At 39.8% G+C, this 27,276-nt stretch overlaps 1 protein-coding gene and 1 pseudogene across 3 annotated transcripts in view; one reads left to right on the top strand and one right to left on the bottom strand.

The window, feature by feature from the left end:
- The window catches only part of MET (MET proto-oncogene, receptor tyrosine kinase), a 125,148-nt gene that overhangs the window by 39,818 nt on the left and 58,054 nt on the right, over window positions 1-27,276 (top strand). For all 3 annotated transcript variants that reach the window (XM_019031633.4, XM_063708737.1, XM_004046093.5), the window contains one exon: window positions 19,139-19,330. In XM_019031633.4, coding sequence (XP_018887178.1) covers window positions 19,139-19,330 — 192 coding nt within the window. The remainder of the gene's footprint in view (window positions 1-19,138; window positions 19,331-27,276) is intronic.
- On the bottom strand, window positions 18,385-18,436 carry LOC115935465 (uncharacterized; annotated as a pseudogene).

The raw sequence follows: 27,276 nt of genomic DNA on the forward strand, positions 1-27,276 counted from the left end.
CCTTCAACTCATCCCCTGCCCCCCATATTCTGGATTTGTTGCGTTTCCTGAGCACAGCAGTAGCACTCTGCTTATTTCTACCATGTCTCTTATCACACTCCATGGTAATGTGTCCAACAGTTCCATCGTTAGCCCCCTGAGGGGATGAACTATGCCATTTATCTCCACAGTCCCAGCACCTGATACAATAGCTTGAACAGTATATACATTTATTGGATGAGCAAAGAAGTATGACAGAGCCCTGTATGTAAAATATATTACTATAAATAGAATGCTGATTCATAAAAATAATTATTTAGATAAAACAGTTTTTCAGTCTCTCCCCTAAATCCCTAAAAACTAATTTATAGAATTGGGGAGTTTTCAAGAGCTAAATTAGCACTGGAGAAAAACTGGGGAGTTTTACTCACTATTACCTATGCCCCTCCCCTCCCCCCCACACACACCCTCCTTCATTCACCAGTCTGCAATGAAGATTGATCAAAGAACAAAGAAGGAGAAAAATGAAAGAAAAAGGAAAGATTAAGCTAGGGAGGGTGAATAGATAGGAATTCCAGAGTTTTGTAATCGAAATTTGGAACTCAGAATTAAAGTCATTAAAAGGAGAAAGAGGGAATACTTTCTCTGCTCCCGTAAGGTTTTCTCAAGCCTTTCAACAGCACTCACCCTTTGAGCGGGTGATGCTATCTGTAAGAGGGACTTTACGCAATGCTTTAGTGGGCGTGGCTTGAGCAGTGACACCAGTAGAGATACCCCCTTGAAACTTTCATTTGAAGTCCACAGATTTTCACTATTGGTCACCAATCCATGATTTCAAGTTGAAAATGATATATGGGTTAAGGAAAAGAAGTTAAGGGCAAAGGTCTTTATCAACACCATCCTTCCTGTGGCCACAGGATCGTAATCCCAGTGGCAACATTCAAAGGCACCAAGTACGTGCTTGGTACAGAGAGAAGCTTTCCTGAGCTTGGCCTTGGTGTAGATGCAGTGAGAACTGAGTAAGGGCCTCTGGCAGGGACCTTGGCTGCTGAGAAGGGGAGCCCACAGATGGAGGTTTCTGATCAACAGGTCCTATCAGAAACAAGGGGAGCAGATAAGTAAAGAGTCTCACTCCACGGTGGCAAGATGGAAAGGAGGGATAAGAGGTCATGACAGTTGGATTAATGGCAGGCTAGAATATAGTCATGGGCTTGAACGATATATTGGGGCACAATTGAAGGACTCTTGTTTCATCCATCGTTCATCTCTCCTGGCCCTCTGTGAAGACATTTATCACCTGTTTCTATTGAGTGTGACACTGTTAGGCACATAAACAGACCATGGCTCTTACCACCTCCAAGAAGAACGACTTCTGTTTTATCTGTTAGTGCAGGGTAATAGGTGTTGTGTCTTCTGAAAATCTCTTATACTTCTATGAGTAAGTGCATTGAAATTGTTTCTGTTAACTAAGTAGAGGAAAGCAGAAAACCTCTTTGCACTAAGCATTAAAACCTTCCTAACTTGGAACAATTTTCTTTATGAATCACTCTGTCACTCCTGGCTATGATTGAAGTGCAGTATGAAGGCTGCTAACCAAAAACACATGGACACAGTCTGTTTCAGATCTGATTCACCTTAGGAAATGATGATAAAGAAGCAAAAGTTTTAACACTTAGAATTCCAAGGTCCATATCATTGTAGAATTGATTCTTTTGAATTGTGGTGGTACCTCAAGAGAAAGGATTTATTTATTTCATGTATATTTAAATGCATTTGTATACATATGTATATAAACCCATATACACATATACTTAAAATATATTCTGCTCCAAGTATTTATCTCTCTTTTCTCTTTACTAATCCAGCTTCCATTAAGAACTGGCTCAACTTCGACCTCTGCCATGAGCCTTCTCCAGCTGTTTAAGCCCACACGGATCTTATTTTTTTCCTAGTCTTAGAGGATTTACTGCCAGTACAGTGTTTTCAGAATGTAACTATCAACTGAGTTCTTATACGTTGCATCAGTTAGCTATTGTACGTGTCAATCTTTTGTCTCCCTATGTAGAGGCTAGACCCAAGGTAGAAGCATTTGCCAGGATTGACAAACGATAGCCTGTTTTTATATTCTCAACAAGTGAAAACTTATTTTGTTTACATTTTTTCCCTTTTTATACAGTTAAACATTCACATGCACAGACACACACACACACACACACACACAGGCCACAGGGACCCTATGGCCCTCAAAGACTAGCATATATTCTATCTAGCCCTTTCCCAAAAAACATGTGACAACCCCTGCATTAGAGAATAGTGTAAAATAATAGTGGACAGATAACAGGTCCACAAATTTTGGAGAGCCGTGGATGACCTTACTTATGAACTTAGCCGTGGATGACCTTACTTATGAACTTAAGTAATTCTCTTCAACAGGTGTGAGTGTTTCCATTTTACAGATGATGAAATTGAGGCTCATTGATCTAAACAATTGGATTTTGTCTTCATAGGCATTATGAGGGCTCACTAGACCAACAATAGTGATAATAATAACTGTTTAGTTGCACAAGGCAGGAATTTATGTCTTTTTTATTTGCTGCCATATCCTTCAGCACCTAGAACAGTCTGTCACATGGTATGGTATTATATTCATTTTCCAGAGCTCCCATAACAAATTACCACAAACTGGGTGGCTGAAAACAACAGAAATTTATCCTCACATGGTTCTGGAGGCCAGATGTCTGAAATCAAGGCATCAGCCAGGGCCATGCTCCCTCTGGAGGCTCTAGGGAGGCCTCCTTCCTTGCCTCTTGCAATTCTGGTGTCCCAGGCATCTTAGGTTGTGGCAGCTTTACTCCCATCTCTGCCTCCGTCTTTATGTGGCAGTCCACCATGTCTCTCTGTGTCCCCTCTTCTTATAAGGACAACAGTCATTGAATTCAGGGCACACACTAAATCCAGGATGATTTCATCTCAAGATCCTTAACTAATCACATATCAAAGAGCCTATTTCCAAATAAGGTCACAATCTGACTTTCCAGGTGGACATGAATTTTGGGAAGACATTATTTGGCCTACTGTAGGTAGGTCACTTCTAAATGAAGTGACCATTTAATATGTTTTTGGCACTGGATTCATTTCATTTAAGCCTCAAAACAAATCTGTTATATAGATATGTGTTTTCCCACTTTACAAGTGAAGAACTGAGGTTTAGAGATCTAGGAATCCTAAAGCTGCACAGCCAGGAAGGGCAGGGCCACCCCTGACCCAAGTTCTCTGCTAGGTTAGCATGGTTGTCACAGGACATGCTGAGAAGGTATTTAGGGAGCATTACACTAAAAAGTTGTAGAAGTCCGCTTAAGGAAGAAGATTCTAAAATCAAAGGAATCAGATTGTAGGAGGCCATGTAGGCGATTTCCTTTAATTCAATAGAAGAGAATATAAGAATCAGCCAGGCATGGTGGCTCATGCCTGTAATCCTAACACTTTGGGAGGTCGAGGTCGAAGGATTGCTAGAGCCTGTGAATTCAAGACCAGCCTGGGCAACATGGCAAAATCCCATCTCTACAAAGAAATACAAAAATTAGCCAGGTATGGTGGCACATGCCTGTAGTCCCAGCTACTCTGGATGCTGAGGAGGGAGGATCTCTTGAGCCCAGAAGGGAAGAGGTTGCAGTGAGCCAAGATTGTGCCACTGCACTGCCGCCTGGGTGACAGAGCCAGAGCCTTTCAAGCAAGCAAGCAAGAAGGAAGGAGGGAGGGAGGGAGGGAGGGAGGGAGGGACAGAGAGAGAGAGAGAGAGAGAGAAAGAAAAGAAATGGAGAGAGAGGGAGGGAGGGAAGGAAGGAGGGAAAAAGAGAGAAAGAAAGAAATATGAAAGAAAAAGAGTAAGGAAGGAAAGAAAGAGAAAGAAAGAAAAAGAAAGAAAGGAAAAGAAAGAAAGAAAGAAGATATGAACAATAAAGGAAAGACTCAAAGATGGTTCAGATCTCAAACTTACAGAGAGGGTAGCTATTGATGCATCGAGAAATAGGAAGCTGGAAGAGGAAATCAGTTTGGAGAGAAAAGCAATGACTTTGAACATCATCAATGGCATATTCAAACATAGCTTGAAGGCATTTGCAGACAGGGCTGGTCCTCGGAAGAGATGGCAACGGGGTGTGTAGAGTTAGGTCATCACCACGAGGCTGTGAGGGCAGAGCCACAGTAGCTTCCATCACCTTGTGAATCACCAGTGCTCAGCCCGTGGCTGGCTGGCCGGATGCCTGCTTATGCTGTGCTCACGGCTCTCTGGCTGCACACACAACCGCAGAGCATGCCCTCTCTGGCTAGGGCAGAAAGAAATTGAAGCCTCTTAAATTTTGCCCTCCCCCCCCCCCCCCCCCCGCCCCAGCTTTGCTCCCTTGCTAGGACTTCCAGGCCATGACTATTGAAGCCATAGGGCAGGATTACTTCCTCAAGAGGCGTTAGTGGAAACAGATGTGTTGAGGAAGCCTCTTTCTTTTCAACTGTGCCCTGAGCACATCAGATGGAGTCCTCTTCATAGCACAAAACAACTTCGTCAGATTCTTAGGGTTTGACCACGGCACCCTAACAGCCTGGCCGTGCATTAAGGACCCCAAAGAGAAGGATCTGCTTTGCCAGAGAGCTGACTCTTCTGTATTTTACAGACAATTCTGATTTCAATGTCAACATCTTAGACATCTCAGTACAGACAGTAAAGAGTTAAAATATGTCTATAAGAAACAGCGCCAGACCCTGAAATTGAAAGCTCTGTGCCTCCCTGCGTGCCGTCAGTTCCACACTGTCCTCTCTCCCAGTTCTATTTAATAAAAAAAAAACACATGAGTGAAATTTAGGGAAATAAGAATTCCTGAAATTAAAGCAATTAAGTTTTCAGTCAACTGTACGAAAAGCTCTAGACAAAGAGGTACTTTCTATTTCAAAATATGTATTTCCCAGAAAACCATTACTATATCTAGCTAGAATTTCTACAAAGAATGATTATGAATAAAGTATATATTCAAATGCTTCTGGTAATTTACTCATGGTCAAAGAGGAGAGAAAGGTGATACAAGTGAACTGGCAAAGATTTTACAAGATAGTACATTTTTAAAAATTTTATTTGCAAGACTGATTTAAATTATCTATAGATGAGCTAAATCTGTCCTATAGATCAATTAAATGAATCACTATTTTAAATATATCACATTCTTAATTAGACTGAATTAAATATAATTACATATTCACTGCATACATCATAATGTTAATTAGGGGAAACATTTTGAATCAAATATATTGAGATATATAGCACTTCAATTTTCTTTTTATAAAAAAAGCTATATGACTAAGTCAGGTAAAAAGAATCTGGCAAGTACTCATAGAAAGGTAAAGGAAGACTAGATTAATTGATGTATCACATCAAGGCTTACAAATTGTAGAGGAATTCCTATTCTTTAACTCTATGACAGTATATAAGACTTTGGGTTAAGGAAGCAAGTTTGCAACAAGTTTTTAAAAAATAATAAAACAGGAGGCAGGGCACGGTGGCTCACACCTGTAATCCCAGCACTTTGGGAAGCCGAGACAGGTGGATCACAAGGTCAGGAGTTTAAGACCAACCTGGCCAAAATGGTGAAACCCTGTCTCTACTAAAAATACAAAAAAGTTAGCCAGATATGGTGGCTGGCACCTGTAATCTCAGCTATTCAGGAGGCTGAAGCAGAGAATTGCTTGAACCCAGGAGGCGGAGGTTGTAGTGAGCCGAGATCACGCCACTGCACTCCAGCCTGGGCGACAGAGCTAGACTCCATCTCAAAATAAATAAATAAATAAAAATTTTAAAAAATAAATAAAATAACAAATAAAACACATTGTTTACCATTGTTTCTCAGAGACATACGATTATTTTAGAAGTGGATAAGCCTTTTTTTATTATACTTTAAGTTTTAGGGTACATGTGCACATTGTGCAGGTTAGTTACATATGTATACATGTGCCATGCTGGTGTGCTGCACCCACTAACTCGTCATCTAGCATTAGGTATATCTCCCAATGCTATCCCTCCCCCCTCCCCCACCCCACCACAGTCCCCAGAGTGTGATATTCCCCTTCCTGTGTCCATGTGATCTCATTGTTCAATTCCCACCTATGAGTGAGAATATGTGGTGTTTGGTTTTTTGTTCTTGCAATAGTTTGCTCAGAATGATGATTTCCGATTTCATCCATGTCCCTACAAAGGACATGAACTCATCATTTTTTATGGCTGCATAGTATTCCATGGTGTAACATCTTCTTAATCCAGTCTATCATTGTTGGACATTTGGGTTGGTTCCAAGTCTTTGCTATTGTGAATAATGCCGCAATAAACATACATGTGCATGTGTCTTTATAGCAGCATGATTTATAGTCCTTTGGGTATATACCCAGTAATGGGATGGCTGGGTCAAATGGTATTTCTAGTTCTAGATCCCTGAGGAATCACCACACTGACTTCCACAATGGTTGAACTAGTTTACAGTCCCACCAACAGTGTAAAAGTGTTCCTATTTCTCCACATCCTCTCCAGCACCTGTTGTTTCCTGACTTTTTAATGATTGCCATTCTAACTGGTGTGAGATGGTACCTCATTGTGGTTTTGATTTGCATTTCTCTGATGGCCAGTGATGATGAGCATTTTTTCATGTGTGTTTTGGCTGCATAAATGTCTTCCTTTGAGAAGTGTCTGTTCATGTCCTTCGCCCACTTTTTGATGGGGTTGTTTTTTTCTTGTAAATTTGTTTGAGTTCATTGTAGATTCTGGATATTAGCCCTTTGTCAGATGAGTAGGTTGCGAAAATTTTCTCCCATTTTGTAGGTTGCCTGTTCACTCTGATGGTAGTTTCTTTTGCTGTGCAGAAGCTCTTTAGTTTAATTAGATCCCATTTGTCAATTTTGGCTTTTGTTGCCATTGCTTTTGGTGTTTTAGACATGAAGTCCTTGCCCATGCCTATGTCCTGAATGGTAATGCCTAGGTTTTCTTCTAGGGTTTTTATGGTTTTAGGTCTAACATTTAAGTCTTTAATCCATCTTGAATTGATTTTTGTATAAGGTGTAAGGAAGGGATCCAGTTTCAGCTTTCTACATATGGCTAGCCAGTTTTCCCAGCACCATTTATTAAATAGGGAATCCTTTCCCCATTGCTTGTTTTTCTCAGGTTTGTCAAAGATCAGTTAGTTGTAGATATGCAGCGTTATTTCTCAGGGTTCTGTTCTGTTCCATTGATCTATATCTCTGTTTTGGTACCAGTACCATGCTGTTTTTGTTACTGTAGCCTTGTAGTATAGTTTGAAGTCAGGTAGTGTGATGCCTCCAGCTTTGTTCTTTTGGCTTAGGATTGCCTTGGCGATGCGGGCTCTTTTTTGGTTCCATATGAACTTTAAAGTAGTTTTTTCCAATTCTGTGAAGAAAGTCATTGGTAGCTTGATGGGGATGGCATTGAATCTGTAAATTACCTTGGGCAGTATGGCCATTTTCACGATATTGATTCTTCCTACCCATGAGCATGGAATATTCTTCCATTTGTTTGTATCCTCTTTTATTTCCTTGAGCAGTGGTTTGTAGTTTTCCTTGAAGAGGTCCTTCACATCCCTTTTAAGTTGGATTCCTAGGTATTTTATTCTCTTTGAAGCAATTGTGAATGGGAGTTCACTCATGATTTGGCTCTCTGTTTGTCTGTTATTGGTGTATAAGAATGCTTGTGATTTTTGTACATTGATTTTGTATCCTGAGACTTTGCTGAAGTTGCTTATCAGCTTAAGGAGATTTTGGGCTGAGACAATGGGGTTTTCTAGATATACAATCATGTCGTCTGCAAACAGGGACAATTTGACTTCCTCTTTTCCTAATTGAATACCCTTTATTTCCTTCTCCTGCCTAATTGCCCTGGCCAGAACTTCCAACACTGTGTTGAATAGGAGTGGTGAGAGAGGGCATCCCTGTCTTGTGCCAGTTTTCAAAGGGAATGCTTCCAGTTTTTGCCCATTCAGTATGATATTGGCTGTGGGTTTGTCATAGATAGCTCTTATTATTTTGAGATACATCCCATCAATACCTAATTTATTGAGAGTTTTTAGCATGAAGCGTTGTTGAATTTTGTCAAAGGCTTTTTCTGCATCTATTGAGATAATCATGTGGTTTTTGTCTTTGGCTCTGTTTATGTGCTGGATTACATTTATTGATTTGTGTATATTGAACCAGCCTTGCATCCCAGGGATGAAGCCCACTTGATCATGGTGGATAAGCTTTTTGATGTGCTGCTGGATTCATTTTGCCAGTATTTTATTGAGGATTTTTGCATCAATGTTCATCAAGGATATTCATCTAAAATTCTCTTTTTTGGTTGTGTCTCTGCCCGGCTTTGGTATCAGAATGATGCTGGCCTCATAAAATGAGTTAGGAAGGATTCCCTCTTTTTCTATTGATTGGAATAGTTTCAGAAGGAATGGTACCAGTTCCTCCTTGTACCTCTGATAGAATTCGGCTGTGAATCCATCTGGTCCTGGACTCTTTTTGGTTGGTAAACTATTGATTATTTCCACAATTTCAGCTCCTGTTATTGGTCTATTCAGAGATTCAACTTCTTCCTGGTTTAGTCTTGGGAGAGTGTACGTGTCGAGGAATTTATCCATTTCTTCTAGATTTTCTAGTTTATTTGCATAGAGGTGTTTGTAGTATTCTCTGATGGTAGTTTGTATTTCTGTGGGATTGGTGGTGATATCCCCTTTATCATTTTTTATTGTGTCTATTTGATTCTTCTCTCTTTTCTTCTTTATTAGTCTTGCTAGCGGTCTATCAATTTTGTTGATCCTTTCAAAAAACCAGCTCCTGGATTCATTAATTTTTTGAAGGCTTTTTTGTGTCTCTATTTCCTTCAGTTCTGCTCTGATTTTAGTTATTTCTTGCCTTCTGCTAGCTTTTGAATGTGTTTGCTCTTGCTTTTCTAGTTCTTTTAATTGTGATGTTAGGGTGTCAATTTTGGATCTTTCCTGCATTCTCTTGTGGGCATTTAGTGCTATAAATTTCCCTCTACACACTGCTTTGAATGCGTCCCAGAGATTCTGGTATGTTGTGTCTTTGTTCTCGTTGGTTTCAAAGAACATCTTTATTTCTGTCTTCATTTCGTTATGTATCCAGTAGTCATTCAGGAGCAGGTTGTTCAGTTTCCATGTAGTTGAGCGGTTTTGAGTGAGATTCTTAATCCTGAGTTCTAGTTTGATTGCACTGTGGTCTGACAGATAGTTTGTTATAATCTCTGTTCTCTTACATTTGCTGAGGAGAGCTTTACTTCCAAGTATGTGGTCAATTTTGGAATAGGTGTGGTGTGGTGCTGAAAAAAATGTATATTCTGTTGATTTGGGGTGGAGAGTTCTGTAGATGTCTATTAGGTCCACTTGGTGCAGAGCTGAGTTCAATTCCTGGGTATCCTTGTTGACTTTCTGTCTCGTTGATCTGTCTAATGTTGACAGTGGGGTGTTAAAGTCTCCCATTATTAATGTGTGGGAGTCTAAGTCTCTTTGTAGGTCACTCAGGACTTGCTTTATGAATCTGGGTGCTCCTGTATTGGGTGCATATATATTTAGGATAGTTAGCTCTTCCTGTTGAATTGATCCCTTTACCATTATGTAATGGCCTTCTTTGTCTCTCTTGATCTTTGTTGGTTTAAAGTCTGTTTTATCAGAGACTAGGATTGCAACCCCTGCCTTTTTTTGTTTTCCATTTGCTTGGTAGATCTTCCTCCATCCTTTTATTTTGAGCCTATGTGTGTCTCTGCACGTGAGATGGGTTTCCTGAATACAGCACACTGATGAGTCTTGACTCTTTATCCAATTTGCCAGTCTGTGTCTTTTAATTGGAGTATTTAGTCCATTTACATTTAAAATTAATATTGTTATGTGTGAATTTGATCCTGTCATTATGATGTTAGCTGGTGATTTTGCTCGTTAGTTGATGCAGTTTCTTCCTAGTCTCGATGGTCTTTACATTTTGGCATGATTTTGCAGCGGCTGTTATTGGTTGTTCCTTTCCATGTTTAGTGCTTCCTTCAGGAGCTCTTTTAGGGCAGGCCTGGTGGTGACAAAATCTCTCAGCATTTGCTTGTCTGTAAAGTATTTTATTTCTCCTTCACTTATGAAGCTTAGTTTGGCTGGATATGAAATTCTGGGTTGAAAATTCTTTTCTTTAAGAATGTTGAATATTGGCCCCCGCTCTCTTCTGGCTTATAGGGTTTCTGCTGAGAGATCCGCTGTTAGTCTGATGGGCTTCCCTTTGAGGGTAACCCGACCTTTCTCTCTGGCTGCCCTTAACATTTTTTCCTTCATTTCAACTTTGGTGAATCTGACAATTATGTGTCTTGGAGTTGCTCTTCTCGAGGAGTATCTTTGTGGCATTCTCTGTATTTCCTGAATCTGAACGTTGGCCTGCCTTGCTAGATTGGGGAAGTTCTCCTGGATAATATCGTGCAGAGTGTTTTCCAACTTGGTTCCATTCTCCCCATCACTTTCAGGTACACCAATCAGATGTAGATTTGGTCTTTTCACATAGTCCCATATTTCTTGGAGGCTTTGCTCATTTCTTTTTATTCTTTTTTCTCTAAACTTCCCTTCTCTCTTCATTTCATTCATTTCATCTTCCATTGCTGATACCCTTTCTTCCAGTTGATCGCATTGGCTCCTGAGGCTTCTGCATTCTTCACGTAGTTCTCGATCCTTGGTTTTCAGCTCCATCAGCTCCTTTAAGCACTTCTCTGTATTGGTTATTCTAGTTATACATTCTTCTAAATTTTGTCAAAGTTTTCAACTTCTTTGCCTTTGGTTTGAATGTCCTCCCGTAGCTCAGAGTAATCTGATCCTCTGAAGCCTTCTTCTCTCAGCTCGTCAAAGTCATTCTCCATCCAGCTTTGTTCCGTTGCTGGTGAGGAACTGCGTTCCTTTGGAGGAGGAGAGGCACTCTGTGTTTTAGAGTTTCCAGTTTTTCTGTTCTGTTTTTTCCCCATCTTTGTGGTTTTAATCTACTTTTGGTCTTTGATGATGGTGATGTACAGATGGGTTTTTGGTGTGGATGTCCTTTCTGTTTGTTAGTTTTCCTTCTAACAGACAGGACCCTCAGCTGCAGGTCTGTTGGAATACCCTGCCGTGTGAGGTGTCAGTGTGCCCCTGCTGGGGGGTGCCTCCCAGTTAGGCTGCTCGGGGGTCAGGGGTCAGGGACCCACTTGAGGAGGCAGTCTGCCCATTCTCAGATCTCCAGCTGCATGCTGGGAGAACCACTGCTCTCTTCAAAGCTGTCAGACAGGGACATTTAAGTCTGCAGAGGTTACTGCTGTCTTTTTGTTTGTCTGTGCCCTGCCCCCAGAGGTGGAGCCTACAGAGGCAGGCAGGCCTCCTAGAGCTGTGGTGGGCTCCACCCAGTTCTAGCTTCCAGGCTGCTTTGTTTACCTAAGCAAGCCTTGGCAATGGCGGGCACCCCTCCCCCAGCCTCGCTGCCGCCTTGCAGTTTGATCTCAGACTGCTGTGCTAGCAATCAGCGGGACTCCGTGGGCGTAGGACCCTCCGAGCCAGGTGCGGGATATAATCTCGTGGTGCGTCGTTTTTTAAGCCGGTCCGAAAAGCGCAATATTCGGGTGGGAGTGACCCGATTTTCCAGGTGCTGTCCGTCACCCCTTTCTTTGACTCGGAAAGGGAACTCCCTGACCCCTTGCGCTTCCCAGGTGAGGCAATGCCTCGCCCTGCTTCGGCTCGCGCACGGTGCGCGCACCCACTGACCTGCGCCCACTGTCTGGCACTCCCTAGTGAGATGAACCCGGTACCTCGGATGGAAATGCAGAAATCACCCGTCTTCTGCGTCGCTCACGCTGGGAGCTGTAGGCTGGAGCTGTTCCTATTCGGCCATCTTGGCTCCGTGGATAAGCCTTAAAAGGCTCAATACTTTTTAAAAATTTCCTATAAAATCCAGAATCTGTCTAGATTTTTGAGCAGCCTGTAGTGGTTGGAGGACCATGATTGTTTACTCACTTGGTCACCTAAACATCCCAAGCAATGATTTGTTCTGACAACAGACTGATAACAGTTTTTTTTTACTCCTTGGAGTCGGAAAAAAATATCAGCAAGGGAAGCTTTTGGAAGCCACCCCGTAGAGCTGGAAGAGAATTTTGAAATCAATTCGCTCAACCTCTCCCTTTACAGGCAGAAAATGTGCTAGATTGGAGGTGAAGACCCTGGAGCCAGATAGCCTAGGCTTAGTCCTAGCCTTGCACTGAAGGTAATGTGAACACTCAGTGCCTCAGTTTCCTTCTAGGCTTCTTGTTCTGAGATTCCATGAATTAATATTTGTAAAATGCTTAGAACTGTGTCTAACACATTGTAAACACTAGGAACAAATGTAACTCATCAATGCCTCCTGGGGTAGAACCAGCCTTGGCCCATGGGCATGCTCATTCTTCTTTTAGACAAGGCTCTTAGGCATCCCTAGAGTGTGGGTTGGCCTTCCTATGCCTATACGTAAGAAGTATGATGTAGTGTAAGGAATATAGGATTCAAAATCAACAATTAGGATTCAAATGCTAATATTTATTGACTCAACTCTCTGAATCTTAGTTTCTTCATCTGTAAAATTATAATGATCATAACAAACCCAAGTCACAGACTTGTTCAGAGGAGCAAATGAGATAATGTACTTTGAAAACCATAATCTACTCTGCAAATGTTATGTAACATAATTGTGAGTTCAGCAAAGCCATGAGAATGTTTCAAAACTGCTTAGGACATCAAGAAGTTGGGGTGGGGAAAATTCTTAATAGGCTTTCTCCACATCCTCATTTTCCATTTATTCATTGTTTTAAAATTTATTTTTCTTATGATATACATATATATATATATATATACACACACAAAAGAATTATGTACAGTCCTGCATTGCTTGCATTCTGAGAAATGCATGAATAGGCAATTTTGTCATTGTACGAACATCATAGAGTGTGCTTATACTAACCTAGGTGATATAGCCTACTACGCACCTAGGCTGTATGGTATGACCTTTTGCTCCTAGGCCACAAACCTGTACAGCATGTTACTCTGCTGAATACTGTAGGCAATTGTAACACAATGGTAAATATTTGTGTATCTAAATATATCTAAAGATATAAATATGTCTTTATAAGTATACAAATATATCTTTAAATATACTAGTATATATTTATAGATACAAATGTATAAACATATCTATAGATGTACTAGTATATATATTTATAGACTAGAAAAGGCACAGTACAAATATGATATTATTAGCGGGGTGTGGTAATTCATGCCTGTAATCCCAGCACTTTGGGAGGCTAAGGTGGGAGAATTACTTGAGCCCTGGAGTTTGAGGTTACAGTGAGCTACGATCACATCACTGCACTCCAGCATGGGTGACAGGGGGATACCCTGTCTCTCAAAAAAGAAACTACAACAAAAAGATAGAATCTTATGGGACCACCATAATATATTCAGTTTATCACTGATTGAAATGTCATTATGCAGCACATGACTATATATATGTATATATATATACACACACACACTATATATACACACACACATGCATATACATATGTGTTGTGTGTGTGTGTGTACATATATATATATATATATATATATATATATGATATAAAACAAATACTCATATCTCTACCACCAGGCTCAAAAAGGGAATATTACCTTTGAAGTCCTCTGAATATCCCATCCTAGCAATATTCCTCCCCCTCCTGGAAAAGTGGGTAAACAACAATTGTAAGTCATGTGTTTGTCTTTCCTTTGCCTGTAGTTGCGCTACACAAGTGTGTGCCCAGAAAATATTCTTTATTGGATGCATGGGGTTTCCTTCTTGACTCAGGGATCTCAAGCTATATGGTATCTTCCTGCAGCCTTATAGTGTCCACCTTATTCTTTGTCACTATTTCCCTTTCCCGGCCAATAAAGCACATTACCTCTGTCATTCAAATGAACTCGTAAAGAGAGATTTTAGAAAAGAGCTGGTTCACCTCAGGTTCACCTGAGCAAGGAATGGGTGTCAGTGACTGTGGAAAGTGGAGCACAGCTGCCAAAGTAGTGCAAGGACCCAAGAAATGGGAGGGTCTTGACTCGGGATAACCACTCTGAGATTCATTGGATGTCCTAGATTGTCGCCTTGCCTTACACCTTAAGGGAGAGAAGGATAAAAAGATAAGGCAGATATGAAAGCTATACTAAGGAGCTTAGACTTTTCCTGCAGGCCTTTGGGAAGCAACTGAAGCTTTGAAGAAGGGAATGACAGCTTGAGACTGCTTCAAGGCAGAAGAGACAGGAGACCAGAAGGCCAGTGAGGAAGCACCTAGGCTGGGCCAGGGGTGCAGATGTGGCTGGAAGGGCTGCCCAGAAGCACCACTGTGGACGAGGCTGAGCAGGACTGAGTGACTGGTTAGATATAGGAAATGCCAGAGAAAGAGAAGGTGGTGATGACTGAAATTTCAGAGTTACCTAAATGCAAGCATGGTATGTTCATAACCAAAATAGGTAGCAAGGAGAGCTAGGTTTGAGAGCCAAGCTGATTAGTACAGAATGCGAGTGGTTATCTCTGCTGTTTCCAGAAAATAAAGATTAATTTCAGCCTTAAAGTCAGGGACTTAAATGAGATGATCTCGAAAGCCCTTTCCATTTTTGTAATTGTGCAATCCTCAGAACATTGCCCAGAATAGTAAGCAGAAGCAAAAGAAATTCAGGAGTTTGAACATAAGAGAGAGCTGTTTTCTGATGCCTGCTCCAATGGGAACTGGGCACTGTGACTGAGCCCTCGGCTCACTGAGTCTCCTCCTGAGGAGTGTGATAAAACCTCACAGGGCTGCTGTGGGTCTTATTATACATGAAAATACCCACTTCAGTGCCTGGCACATTCTGGGTGCAGGAAAAAGTTTGATTTCCTCCCTCCCTTCCTTCCTTCCTTCCTTTTTCCTCCCTTTGTTACCATAGGAGAGAGTCAGGCTGGTTCCCTGCTGGTGCTGGTGTGAAACCTGCTCTTTAGACTCTTCTGCAGTTCCCCAAAGCAGCTACTGTCCCAGAGAACTGCTTTCTGCCAGCAATGCTCAGTTTTACCCTAAGACACGATAACTCCTGGCTTTGAGGGAAGCACAGGTAGCAAGGGGACCCCTGACAGCAAACGTGTAGTTGTTCTTCCAGCTAGGCCCCAGCCCCACCTTAAATGCCACATCCAGGCACTGTGTCTACAGTGCTGAGATAAAGCAACCCCGTCTTTTCCACACAAATGAGCAGCAAACATATTTGCTGATTATCTTTGAGGGACATAATGAATCAGACTGAGATTTAGTCATATTTGCACAATGCTTTACATCTGAGATACTGAAAGCTTAATCCAAGGTTTCCCTGTTAGTTGAAGTCCTATTGTTAGAGCTCAAAGACAGGGTGCAGCTCTGTAAGCCAGTCCCTGATGCCTTGATCCCAATCATTGAGTTTATCAGGATTCTCCATAGGAAGAGACAAGGAGCACCTCTGCTGCAGCAAATGCTGGAGTATTAGTTTTTCCTAGAGGCTAGTGCCTCAACACCTTTTCTGCAGATCTCAGCTATGGAGAAAATGAAAAAGAAAAAGGTTAGAGTCTCCTGGCTTATGAAATTTGAATGCCACTTGAAACTGACATATTTATTTTTTAGCTCTAAATCACACAAGATCAAGAAGTTCTGCAGATCCTATTCTAACATTGTGCAATGTCTCTATATTTACAAATTTTATTTGATGGGGGGGCAATAGAGACATAATTTAATCCTGTTAGTTCTTGAGGAGATACTATTTAGAGATCTCACTAATTCCTGTCCTGAAGGAGAAGACTTGAAGTGTGCAATATAAATATTGCATTAACTCTAATACAGAGTTCTACATTTATGCCTTACATGTGTGCAAACAGGTGCACAGAGGCTAAAGTTCTGGTTGTATTGCTCTCCCTCCATTTACAAAAGATCAGTGAGTTCCTGCTTGCAGATTCTCTGAGGAGACCCTTAGTTTCATCTCCTCTTCATTCTTCTGCTAGCCTGATTCAGCAAGACCAACCACAAAGCAAACTGAGTAGGCAAATGGGCTTTACCTCTGGTGACTTTGCAGATGCACTAATTTTTCAGCAGGCTGTCGTTAAATGCCTGCTGGGTGCTAGGCATAATACAGGGTCCTGGGGATAAAAGATGATAAGACAATTCCTGTCCTCTTGTTGATAGAAGGCAGCTAGTTTGTGGTCAAAGACTCTCATTCACACCCACCAAATTGTTTTTATATCCCAGTGAATCCATTATATCTCTGGCAGCGCCACACACCAGGTCAAGTTTGAGGCTTTAAAGTTCCCAGGATGTCACCTAGACTTAGAGATGAAGAAACACTAACAAAAGAAGAAACAAGACAACCACAAAAACCTGACCCTGAAGAGCTGCCACCCCTATAATGGAATATTTCAAATGGCCTTAGATTTAAAATTGGTCTTTGCTCCTTTAAGCAGATTCCCTTAGCTCTGGCTATCTCTGCAAAATGGATGATTGATCACCAATAGAAACTTAATTATCAATTAATCGGTTGCTATCGAATTGCTGGTACATCTCAGTTATCTGCTACTCCTCAGAGTAATCCATAGTACTTTACTGAAGAAATACTTCTAATTAAACAGGGAAATAGCACTTGCTAATATATCAGAGTAAATTACTAGACCTAAAACATTTGTATTAATTATAAGAGTCAGTGGGTTTAGCATCTCTAAGATTCTATTTGCTAATTTGTTGCCACTGAAAATGAAGAAATCGTTGTTGATATATAAAATAGAGCATTTTAGGTGGTTTTTAATCATAAAAGTCAGTAGATATAAAAACTCTGGATTGCATGTGGCAGACATTTGACCTTAAGGAATAAGGTCACTATACAGAAGGATAACTAAACTTTTATTTGTTTGTTCTCAAACAATAAAATGATTTGAAATATACTTTGATCATTTTGTGATTATTATCATATGGGATGATAATAGAGAATTTCTTACTTCCTAATCATTTTCCTACACTTATAGTTACATACAAAGATGTAATGAAATTTGCTCTCCTTTTCTTCCAAGGTATACATCATTTTCCTTAATACTTTCTCCTGTCCCATCGTCTACCCCAGATTTACCAATTCCCAGCTATCTCCTCAGGACAGTCAAGAACCAAATACTCCCATTTGTCCCTTATAAACTCTTTTAACTTCCCCAATTTCTGAAAAAACAAAAAGCTTTAATAATATAGTTTTATATCTCCATACTCATCCCCCATCTACGTATAATTGATTCACTTGTTCATTCGTTCAATTAATATTTACTAAACATCTACTATGCATGATAGTTAATCAACTACTGGCAATACCATGGTGAACGAGCAGGGTCCCTGATCGCAGCGAGCTGCTTGGGAGAAGTTTCACATTATCTTATAAATCACACCAGCAAATGTTATGTTGCAGCTTGTAACTATGTTACAGCTATGCTATGGGTACACAGGTAAATGATATTATGAGAATCTACACTAGAAGCATTTGACTTAGATAGTGGGGTCAGGGCAGGCCTCCTGAAGAAATGGTGATAAGCTAAGATCTGAAGGAGATGTAGGAGTTAACAAGGTGAATGAAGGTGGAAGGAGCATTTCAAGCAGGGAAATAGCATCTGCAGAGGCCCTTAATGGGAGAACACGTGACATATTTGGAGCGCTGAAAGAAGGCCTGCTCGCTGGAGCACTAAGAACACAGATCTGGAGAAGTTGGGCAGGGGCCGGATGATGGGAAGGGAGCCATACAGACCATGTTAAAAAAAATGTTGTTCTTTATCCTAACAGCAATGGGGAAGCATTGAGTGTTTTAAATAGAGAGGCATATGGTCAGATTTGTGTTTGAAAAAGAAAATCATGCTGCAGTGTGAAGAACAGATCACCTGGCAAGGGTAACAGTGGATGTGGTGGGTCTAGTTAGGAAGCCGCCGCAGTAGTCCAGGAAGGAGTGAGGTGGCTAGGATGAAAATTGGGAGGAAGGGCACGAAGGAGAAGACTGGATGGGTCTAGGAGGCATTTAGAAATGAAATTGTTGGGAATTGGTGATGGACTGTATATGGGGACGGAGGGAGAGGGAGGAATTGGGGATGACACTTAGATTTCTGACTTGTGCACCTGGAGGAATGGTAGAGCCATTCACTGAGGTGTGTAGTATCCTAAGATCAGGCAGGGGAAAGATTGTGGTTTCTAAGATGGGCGTGTTGTTGAATCTGAGGTCTCTGAGACATGTGAATAGAGATACTTAAGTGATGTTATCTACAAGTGCTGGGCTCTTTGTTTGTTTGTTTTGTTTTTATTGCACGGGAGGTCTTCCAGAAAACCTGCTAGACAAATTCTAAAAGAAATACAACACTCATGCTGGGTTCTATTGTGAGAGATTTATATAAACTAGCTTGTTTAATAGTTACACAAGCTCTATAAGGTAAGTACTATCTTTTTTAGTTCTCTCTCTTTTACAGATTGGGGGAATAAAACACAGAAATGACATGATTTTCTGAATACAGAAAGATTGTTACATAAAGCAAGTAAGCATTAGGGGCCAGGATTTGATGCAAGCACTTGGGTCAGTGCTCTGTGGCCTCCCAGTGAGTTATCCGTTAACCACCACTCCCTACCATCTCTCTGCACAAGAATGCACAAAGGCACACATTTAAAAATATAATGTCAGAACATGCCTCTAACATTTATTATTATTCCAGTTGAAATTCATCTCATCAGACTTGCCTGCTAGAAGCATTACCTTTGTGTCAAGGGCTGAGATATTTAAAAGTTTTGTTTTTCTTATAATAGCAGCAGCTAAGTTCCATTTTTAGGCGTGCACGTATTGAACCATGGTGTGAATTGCGATAGTAAGGTTTTAGAGTCTATAAATAATGCCTAGTGAAATTGGAGCCATTCAGTCACTAGAAATATTTATGCCTATCTGTGGCTATTTGTCTATTTGCATGATTATCCTTGCCATTCTCCTCCAGGCTCTGAAAAGACACACTGAAAGGTTTCTTACCAGCTTGTTCATGTCTGGATTCACATTAACTCTATGACCATATTTTATTCCAGACACTTCTGAGAAATTCATCAGGCTGTGAAGCGCGCCGTGATGAATATCGAACAGAGTTTACCACAGCTTTGCAGCGCGTTGACTTATTCATGGGTCAATTCAGCGAAGTCCTCTTAACATCTATATCCACCTTCATTAAAGGAGACCTCACCATAGCTAATCTTGGGACATCAGAGGGTCGCTTCATGCAGGTAAGTGCTTTCTGAGAGTAGCTGTGTCTATTCTATCTGGTATTGTGCAATTAATTTGTTTTCGTTTTTGCAGTAAGGTATTTGCAAATACTGTAAAGTCCAAATCATAGTAGAAACTGGAACACAGACTGAAAGCCAAACAATGAAGCCTGGTCCACTTTCTGTTAAATGTGTGGTCTCTTTTTATTAAGTTCTTGAAGCTTTCAGTTTGAATCTGTTTGCTTTAATTTTCTCGTCCAGAATGGTGTGGGTTTTTTTTTCCATTCATAATTTCTGTCACATGATTGGAAAATAAAATGAAACAATTAAAGCACTTCTAGGCCATTTTTTTTTTATTTCAAGGGAAGCTACAGATCAAAGGAGAACTATTGTGTGAACCATGCATCTCCATGAGAAGAAACATTCACATCATTGAGAAATATTGGCAGGAGTTAGGAAGGGACAACATTATCATCAAAATCCCATTGTAACTCAAGCTCTCCTGATTCTGTAAAATGGTAGGGTTGGATGCAAATAAGTTCAAATACAGAAAAAAATCCAGATTTTATTAAGAAATGGTTTTAATGGATAGCAACAGTATTTCTGTACAACAAAAGTTTCCATTTCAACTTACTGTGTTTCCTAGATACAAGAACCATAGCACTTTGCAGAAATTAAAATACTCTCTTGTTGGGTTAGTTTTTGCTGTTTTGTAGTTATTGGTGCTTTTAACATGAGTTGTTAGTAGATTCTTGATGAGGGAAGAATGACAATAGCATCTATGGAAATCTTGAACTTCTGTGAATACTAGAAATTTCTTTTAAAGCGAAATATCGTAATTGTCTGATGTAGTTAGTACCCTCATCAGACAATAACCTCTAGTAAACCAACTGAGAATGATAAGCTTTTCCTATAACTTGCCTGTCTGTACATCCTATATGTGTATTCTTCTACAAAACATTTTTTTAATTACCACTCTCTTTATAGCAGCCTGGATATTGATCATTGCCATATTTTAAAACCTGTAAGTTATGTTTTTCTTGTACTAATGGGCATGGTGGAATTTTTTCAAGGTCAAAAACCATGTAAATAAAACCTTCCTAGCTCAAAACTAATCATACAGGTCCTGTTATCTAATTATTTCCCTAGTAATCTCCCTTCTATTGCTTCACAGTGAACTACGCCTTTTCTCCCCCTTTCCTCTGTCCATTCCACTGTGCTTGTTTATCCAACTCATCCATCTTGACCATTTAATTCTATCCTTAACTTCTCAAACCTGAAGGAGGGAAGCCCCACCCCTCCCACAGAGACATGCACTCTAATGGATTTGAAATATGCTCATATCTATTATGTGTAAAATGTGTAGTATTGTTCTGTGTTTATACATGTTTTTAATTTACATCAATGGCATTCTATACAATTGCAAAAATACAAAGAAGGACTAGAAAAGCTGGCATCTATTGATTTCCTAATGTGTTCATTATGTTGATTTGCCCCCTTTTATCTTTATTTCTGCTTTCTGTTTTTTTTTTTCAAAATCGTCCATTACCTCACCAATCCAGTTTTGTATGAATAAGCTTTTTATGATTACTTTAGCTCCTACTTTTTTTAACATCAAAAGTCCCCTGGCCTATTTCCACATTCTAAAGTTGTAATACAATTCCTTATTTAAATATGTTGCTTTATTAACTGAGTAAATTCTGCTGTATGACAGAGTCAATTGCCTGAGGGATATGTCACGCATCAGTCTCATTATAGAAACGCTGTAGCAAATGTTTTATTCTTGTCTCCTAGCCTTTGTGTAAAAGAAACTATATTTTGCCCATTAACTATGCATCCAAAACAAAAGGTAAAAATAAATGCTTATTTTATGAAAAGTACTGGTATCACTGATTTTTTTTAAAGTGGCTTTTAATTTATCAAATAAGTATCAAGAACTACCTAACTTTGCTTTACTATACAAACGAATGAAGCAAAGGAAACAGTGACACAGAACTTACCTTTAAGAAATTAAATTTTAGTAGGAAAGATACCTGATAATAATAGTACATACAGACAAAGGGCTATTCGAAACCACAGAGAATCTATTTCTCTGACGCTTGCCCAAGAGAATTTCATTCCATTAAATTTTATGAAGAAACCTAAAGCATTTGAAGGATCAAACAATCAACATCACTGAAGTCCAGATATTTACAGTAAATAATAGTGGGGGAGGAGTCAGGAGTGGAGCACAGATATGGCAACCTCCCACTTTAATCTGTCAGAGCAGTGACTTCCTACAAAGTTCTGTAAATGTTTTGACTGCACCACAGTGTTAAATGTATGGCTAGGCCTAAGTTTCTACAACTCGTGTTTTAGTAAATACGATGAAGTTTCTGTTACAAAATAGAATGGACATTTTTTTTCCCCAAAGACAGCTGCCCTACACAAAAGGGAACAGAAAAATGATTTTACTTCCTTCCTACCCTGAAGCCTAATGGCAAAGTTGCTTTGCAAATTTTTTTCTCCCAAGAGTTTGCAGCTGTTTCTGTCTTTCCTATTGTGCTTATGTTCGGCTCTGGCTGGGAACACAAGCTACAGCCCCAGCTGTTGGGTGCAAAGTGAATCAGGTATTTCACAGTGGTCATTTGATTAGAAAGAATTATATTGTTTAGCTAACAATATTTTGTGTATGGCAGGGAAGACATTTTTGACATGTTCCTAACATTTAATGATGTGTAACTTATCTTGTACAGGTGCAGCTATATCTGAAAATACTGATGCATACATATATTTAAGTCTCAATATCTTTAGAGCCATGTTAATGTAGATGAAGATTTAAAAACAATTTTTATTTGCATGATCACTCTCTTGGGATACTTCAAAGTAAAATAGTAGGATAAGCAATGTTTGAGATAGTGTAAGTGAACAATGAGAACGTGCCTTCTTACAAACTGGGGAAGGAGATGTAGAACAACAGAGTCAGACTTGGGAACATTAACACAGTGTACACAGCTACGTGGGAGAGGGAAGAGGGATTCTCATGAAGATCACAGGACTAATCACAGGGATTGTCCACGTCTCCCTTCTGAGCGCCTCGTCTAATCTACATCCAAAACAATGCTTCCTTGATTTTTTTTAACAGCACTTGTATAAGGCTTTTAATCTCTAAATGCAAAGCATTGCTATTAAAATATTTGTGCATGACTGTCAGGCCAGGGAGAGTGAGTGGATCAGGGATGTGAGAGGAGGTGGGGAGGCCCTTTCAAGAATTGTTTCGAGTTCAGCTCCACAAATACTCACTGGGCAAATACTATGTGCACTACACTGTGCCTGCTTCCAATGGCCACGGCCTGGGCACTGTCACTGCTGCTACTGGGCTCCATGGTTCCATCCTAGCTCTTCCCGCATGCCCCTTTCCCCTCTCCAAGTTCCTAAATGTTGTTACCACCCACTCATCACTCCTGTTCTCTTCTGCCTCTTAACTGGACTTGTTGGATCTTAAGTAAGAAACCCAAGGAGGTAGAGATCACCTAAAAAGATGTCCCGTGTTCAAGATCATTACTTATGACCACTACTTAAAGGATTGTGTTAGTAATCAGTGAACCTAAGAATAATTACTCACTTCCAATAAGAAAAATTTGTTTATCTGTTGACCTCCTGTCTTCAAATTCCTTCAGTTCCCGTGCCCCCATCGTGGCATGTCAGTGCTTTCTGTGAGAAGCCTGTAATATGCATCATGTTTGGAATTACTGCCATTTTAGAGTATGTAGATGCAGATCCCCAATTCGTCAATGTTGTGAACATCTGGCAGAGACACAGCTGAAGGAAGCTTCAACTTGAACAATGATTCTCTTTAGGAATTTCTAACTTACCCATCTCTTTTATAAAATAATCAGATAAAAATATTACCTGCCTTTTTGTGTGTGTACATCATTAACTTAGTTTTAACCCTAAAGAATGTTAGCTTTGGCTTTTTTTTTTTCACAGTGTCTTGCTCTGTTGCCCAGGCTGGAGTGCAGTGGTGCAATCTTGGCTCACTGCAACCCCCACCTCCAGGATTCAAGCAATTCTTGTGCCTTAGCCTCCTGAGTAGCTGGGATTACAGGCACGTACCACCATGCCCAGCTAATTTTTGTACTTTTAGTAGAGACGGGTTTTTCGCCATGTTGGCCAGGCTGGTCTAGAAATCCTGGCCTCAAGTGATCTGCCCGCCTTGGCCTCCCAAAGTGCTGGGATTACAGGTATGAATCACCGTGCCTAGAAGGTTTGGTATATTTCTTTAGAGGAAAATACACTCAAGAGTTCTGAAATTTCTTTTGTGTAAGAAAGAACTTTTTATAAATAATAATTTCAGTTATGTCCATAACTAAAAATCAAGGATTCCATTTATATGAAATATCTAGAATAGGAAAACCTATAGAGATAGAAAGTAGATTAGTGGTAGTCAAGGGCTAAGAGGATATGGGGAGACTGGGAATGACAGCTAAGGGATGTGGGGCTTCTTTTTGAGATAATGAAAGCATTCTACAACCCTGTCTCAAAAAAAAAAAAAAAATTTAAAACCGTTCAATTGTCCACTTTAAAAACAGTGGGGGAGGTATACAGAAACTGCATACAAACATCTTATGTTAAATTGTATTCATCATTCTTAAAATTTAATTCTATTAATAAAACGGTTTAATTAAAGATAAAACTGTATATGGGAGGTAAGGAGATATGGCCTTTACATATTTGTGGATATCTCACACAAAGTTACTTTGTTCAGGTTTACAGATTTGGGGGCCTAGCCACAACAGTTTTATTTGTACATGTATTTATTCCCCATGTCCTATCTACAAGGGGCTATGTGAGATCAAAACCACAACCATTCGGTAAATTCAGATTCTGCCCTGCCCCAAATGTATTAGTCCTGTATTTTCAAGGCCATTAAAGAAAAAGTATTCTGTGACCTAAATACTAAAGATTAGTTGTTGAATAGTAGGAACTCAAAGATAATTGTTGGTCTTCTATTTTATGCGAATTCTTCTAAGATTCCCAGGTTATTTATCATAAGAATTACATTTACATGCCAAGTTTAGTTCTGTTCCTAGAAATATCTCCATGACAACCAAAAGGAACTCCTAATTTCTGGCACACATTGCTTCAGGGGTATTTTGAGAGTTAAAGTGGTTAATCGATTATTTAGAATCCTAGCAATAAGAGAAAGAAAAGAATTAAGGGTAGAAAAACATTTATAGCAGTAGGTATCCCTGCAGAGAACGGGCTAATGATCAACTAAAAAGGCATTTGCATCTGTGGTACAACCTCTGCGCAAAATTCCAAATGGCATTCTCACTTCCAAGTCACCTCACTTTTCCATGTGCCTTCGTGTCTTCTCATCTTCATCCCATTTTCTATAGCAAGCAACACTCATGCTAACTTATGATCAAAAGTAGAGCTTGGTGAAGTGTGCTAGTAACATTTTCTCTATGCCATCAAAAGCTAGTTAGATGCAGAGACTTTCTCCTTAGGCACACTTAACTTGTGCAGCAAAAATTACTGAAACACGGAGTAACTGGCGAGGCAAATATATTGTGAAATTTGTTTTAGTACTTTTACTCACGAGTGGCTCTTGGGAGCTCAGAGTTGAAGCTTTTTCAATGATATTTACTCTGGTGCTCCAAGAGCCTAGCAGTTGAGTGTTTAAGAGGTCAAGCACATGGATTCTGGCCTCAGATAAAGCTCTGTGGAAATCTGACTCTTGTACTTTCTAGCTGAAATTCTATGTTGTATTTTTTTTTAAGGAAAATAATAGTACCTACCTTATAGGAGTATTGTGATGAGTAAATAAAATCTCCATTTAAAGCACTTAGCACAATATGTGACTCAGTTACCTGTTATGAAAGTACCATACATTTGGTGCTTTTCAGACAAAGCTTTTTAACAGAGCATACACATATCAATCAATCCAAGTCCAGAGGTGCAAAGAGCTTCCGAAAAGAAAGAGAAAGGTTAATTCTTTCTGGGAAAGGACTATCTGGATGGGCTTCAGATATTTCATAAAGTCAAAGATGATGACCTAGTAATTAAGAAGGGATTGCTTATTATAGATTCAGGAAATGGTATTAAAAAGAGCAAGAAGGTAGGAGAAAGAAAGGGCTCTAGGAGGTGATTGTTATGTAGCCGGTCTTAGTAGAACGGAGGAAACCAGGGAGACAGACACACAATGCAGATGTCCATTGCAAGGTTCATAGTGATGAATAATCTTCAGTGAAGTGCAAAGCATAGAATGAGATGGAAAACAAAGTCAGGGTATTAAGACACACTGGTGTTCTGTGTTGCTTTTGACCTGTGTGTGAGAAAAGGAGTTTTTTTGCTTTTGTGTTTTTGTTTTTGTTTTGTTTTTTGTTTTACCTTTGCAGTTTGAAGTGATTGGCAACAGCCAAAGAAATATGGGGGGTATTGGGCAGGAGTATAGGAAAAATGAGACGTGATGAGCCCAGAAGGGAGTTAAGATTGCAAAATTGGGTAACCAAAATCTGGAGAATTTGTAATAGAAGCTTTAGAAGTCTAACGTCTGATATTCTGCTTGTGACCAGTACCCAAAGGGAGGTGGGACTGGTAATTGAATTTCTGTTCACTTTGCCTGCAAAGGTCACCAATACCTATTGGGCCCTAACTTTAGGAAATAACAATAGTTTCCAACCTTTCCCATCCTGACCAAGTGACCCTTGATCCATCACTTAACTTCTGTGCAAATATAACCACCCTTTTTAATGGAGATGTTTTGAAAGCGTTGAGTGTTTAGGGTAGAACAAACATTACAGCACAAATGTCATGATGTTTAACTTTTACGGCTGTATGTGAGCTTGGTTAGTTTCTCTATCAACAATCCACTCTCTGAGAACAAATTAGGTTCTTTGAGAATCTTCCCAAATTGCTTCAGGATACTTGGCTCCTTTGTTATGCTGAAGAAAAAATTTACAATTGTTCCCCAGAACATTTATATGTTGTATGTGCCTGTTAGAGTACAAAGCAGTTAATTATTGCGGTAATTTTCATTCCCATTACACGAATGAGAAAGCTGAGGTAGAGGCAGTGACTATGTAATCATAATCTCACAGATGTCCATGTTCGTCCTGTGATTTCATACCCATCACAAGTAAATGCGTGTTCAATGCAATGTAAAAGGCTATTAGAGATGTTGGGCAATTTCACAAAGTAGATTTCAAGTCTAGAGCTGTGCTGAGCCTCCTCCACCTTCATGTATATGCAACCCAGTGGCCTACTTAAGAGTGAAAGTTTCTCTGAGAACTCTAACACCCTCCTAAAAATCTAAGTGTTCATGTAAGATAATCATTTGGATTTTATCCCAATTGTTGTCAATTATGCTCTGAACTTTATTATTACTGGGTTCTAGGAACAGGACAGATGGAAATTAGATAGCTGGGAAACATCCCAAATTTTAAAAACCTGAAAGCAAAAATGACATCAATCATCAAACCTCATTTCCTGGGCATTGTTAAAACCATCAGGCCTTATTTTAAAGCCAGACCAAGAAGCAGAGTTTTATAATCCAAGTAATAATATATTGTGGGACAGTGGCTTATAAAAAAATACAACACATCATTTCAAAGTAGCTGGGGGCCTGTTTTGACCTGAAAAGATCTATAAATATGGCTTAAGAGTAGCACAGCTGGAACTAGCTCCAGTATTCCAGACTCCGTGTCCACTACTCTTAACCATTACATCAAGGGAAACTGCCTGGCAGGGAGGATTAAGAGGATATATTTAAAAAATAATCCAGATTCATTGTAGCATGTGTGGTGTCTTCTTTCTGGAGAGAGTTTTGGTTCCTCCATTTCCCAATACAATTGCAGGGATTTGTCTGTATGTGCTGCCAATTGATTGAAAGATCTCTTTCCCTTGAAACCATTAAAAGATCATAGGCAAAGTCTGTCTTGGGGGTTCAGATAATTTGGCTTCAAGGCAAGAGATTAGAAGAT

This window comes from Gorilla gorilla, chromosome 6 (genome assembly GCF_029281585.2).
Source record: "Gorilla gorilla gorilla isolate KB3781 chromosome 6, NHGRI_mGorGor1-v2.1_pri, whole genome shotgun sequence".
NCBI classification, from domain to species: Eukaryota; Metazoa; Chordata; class Mammalia; order Primates; family Hominidae; genus Gorilla; species Gorilla gorilla.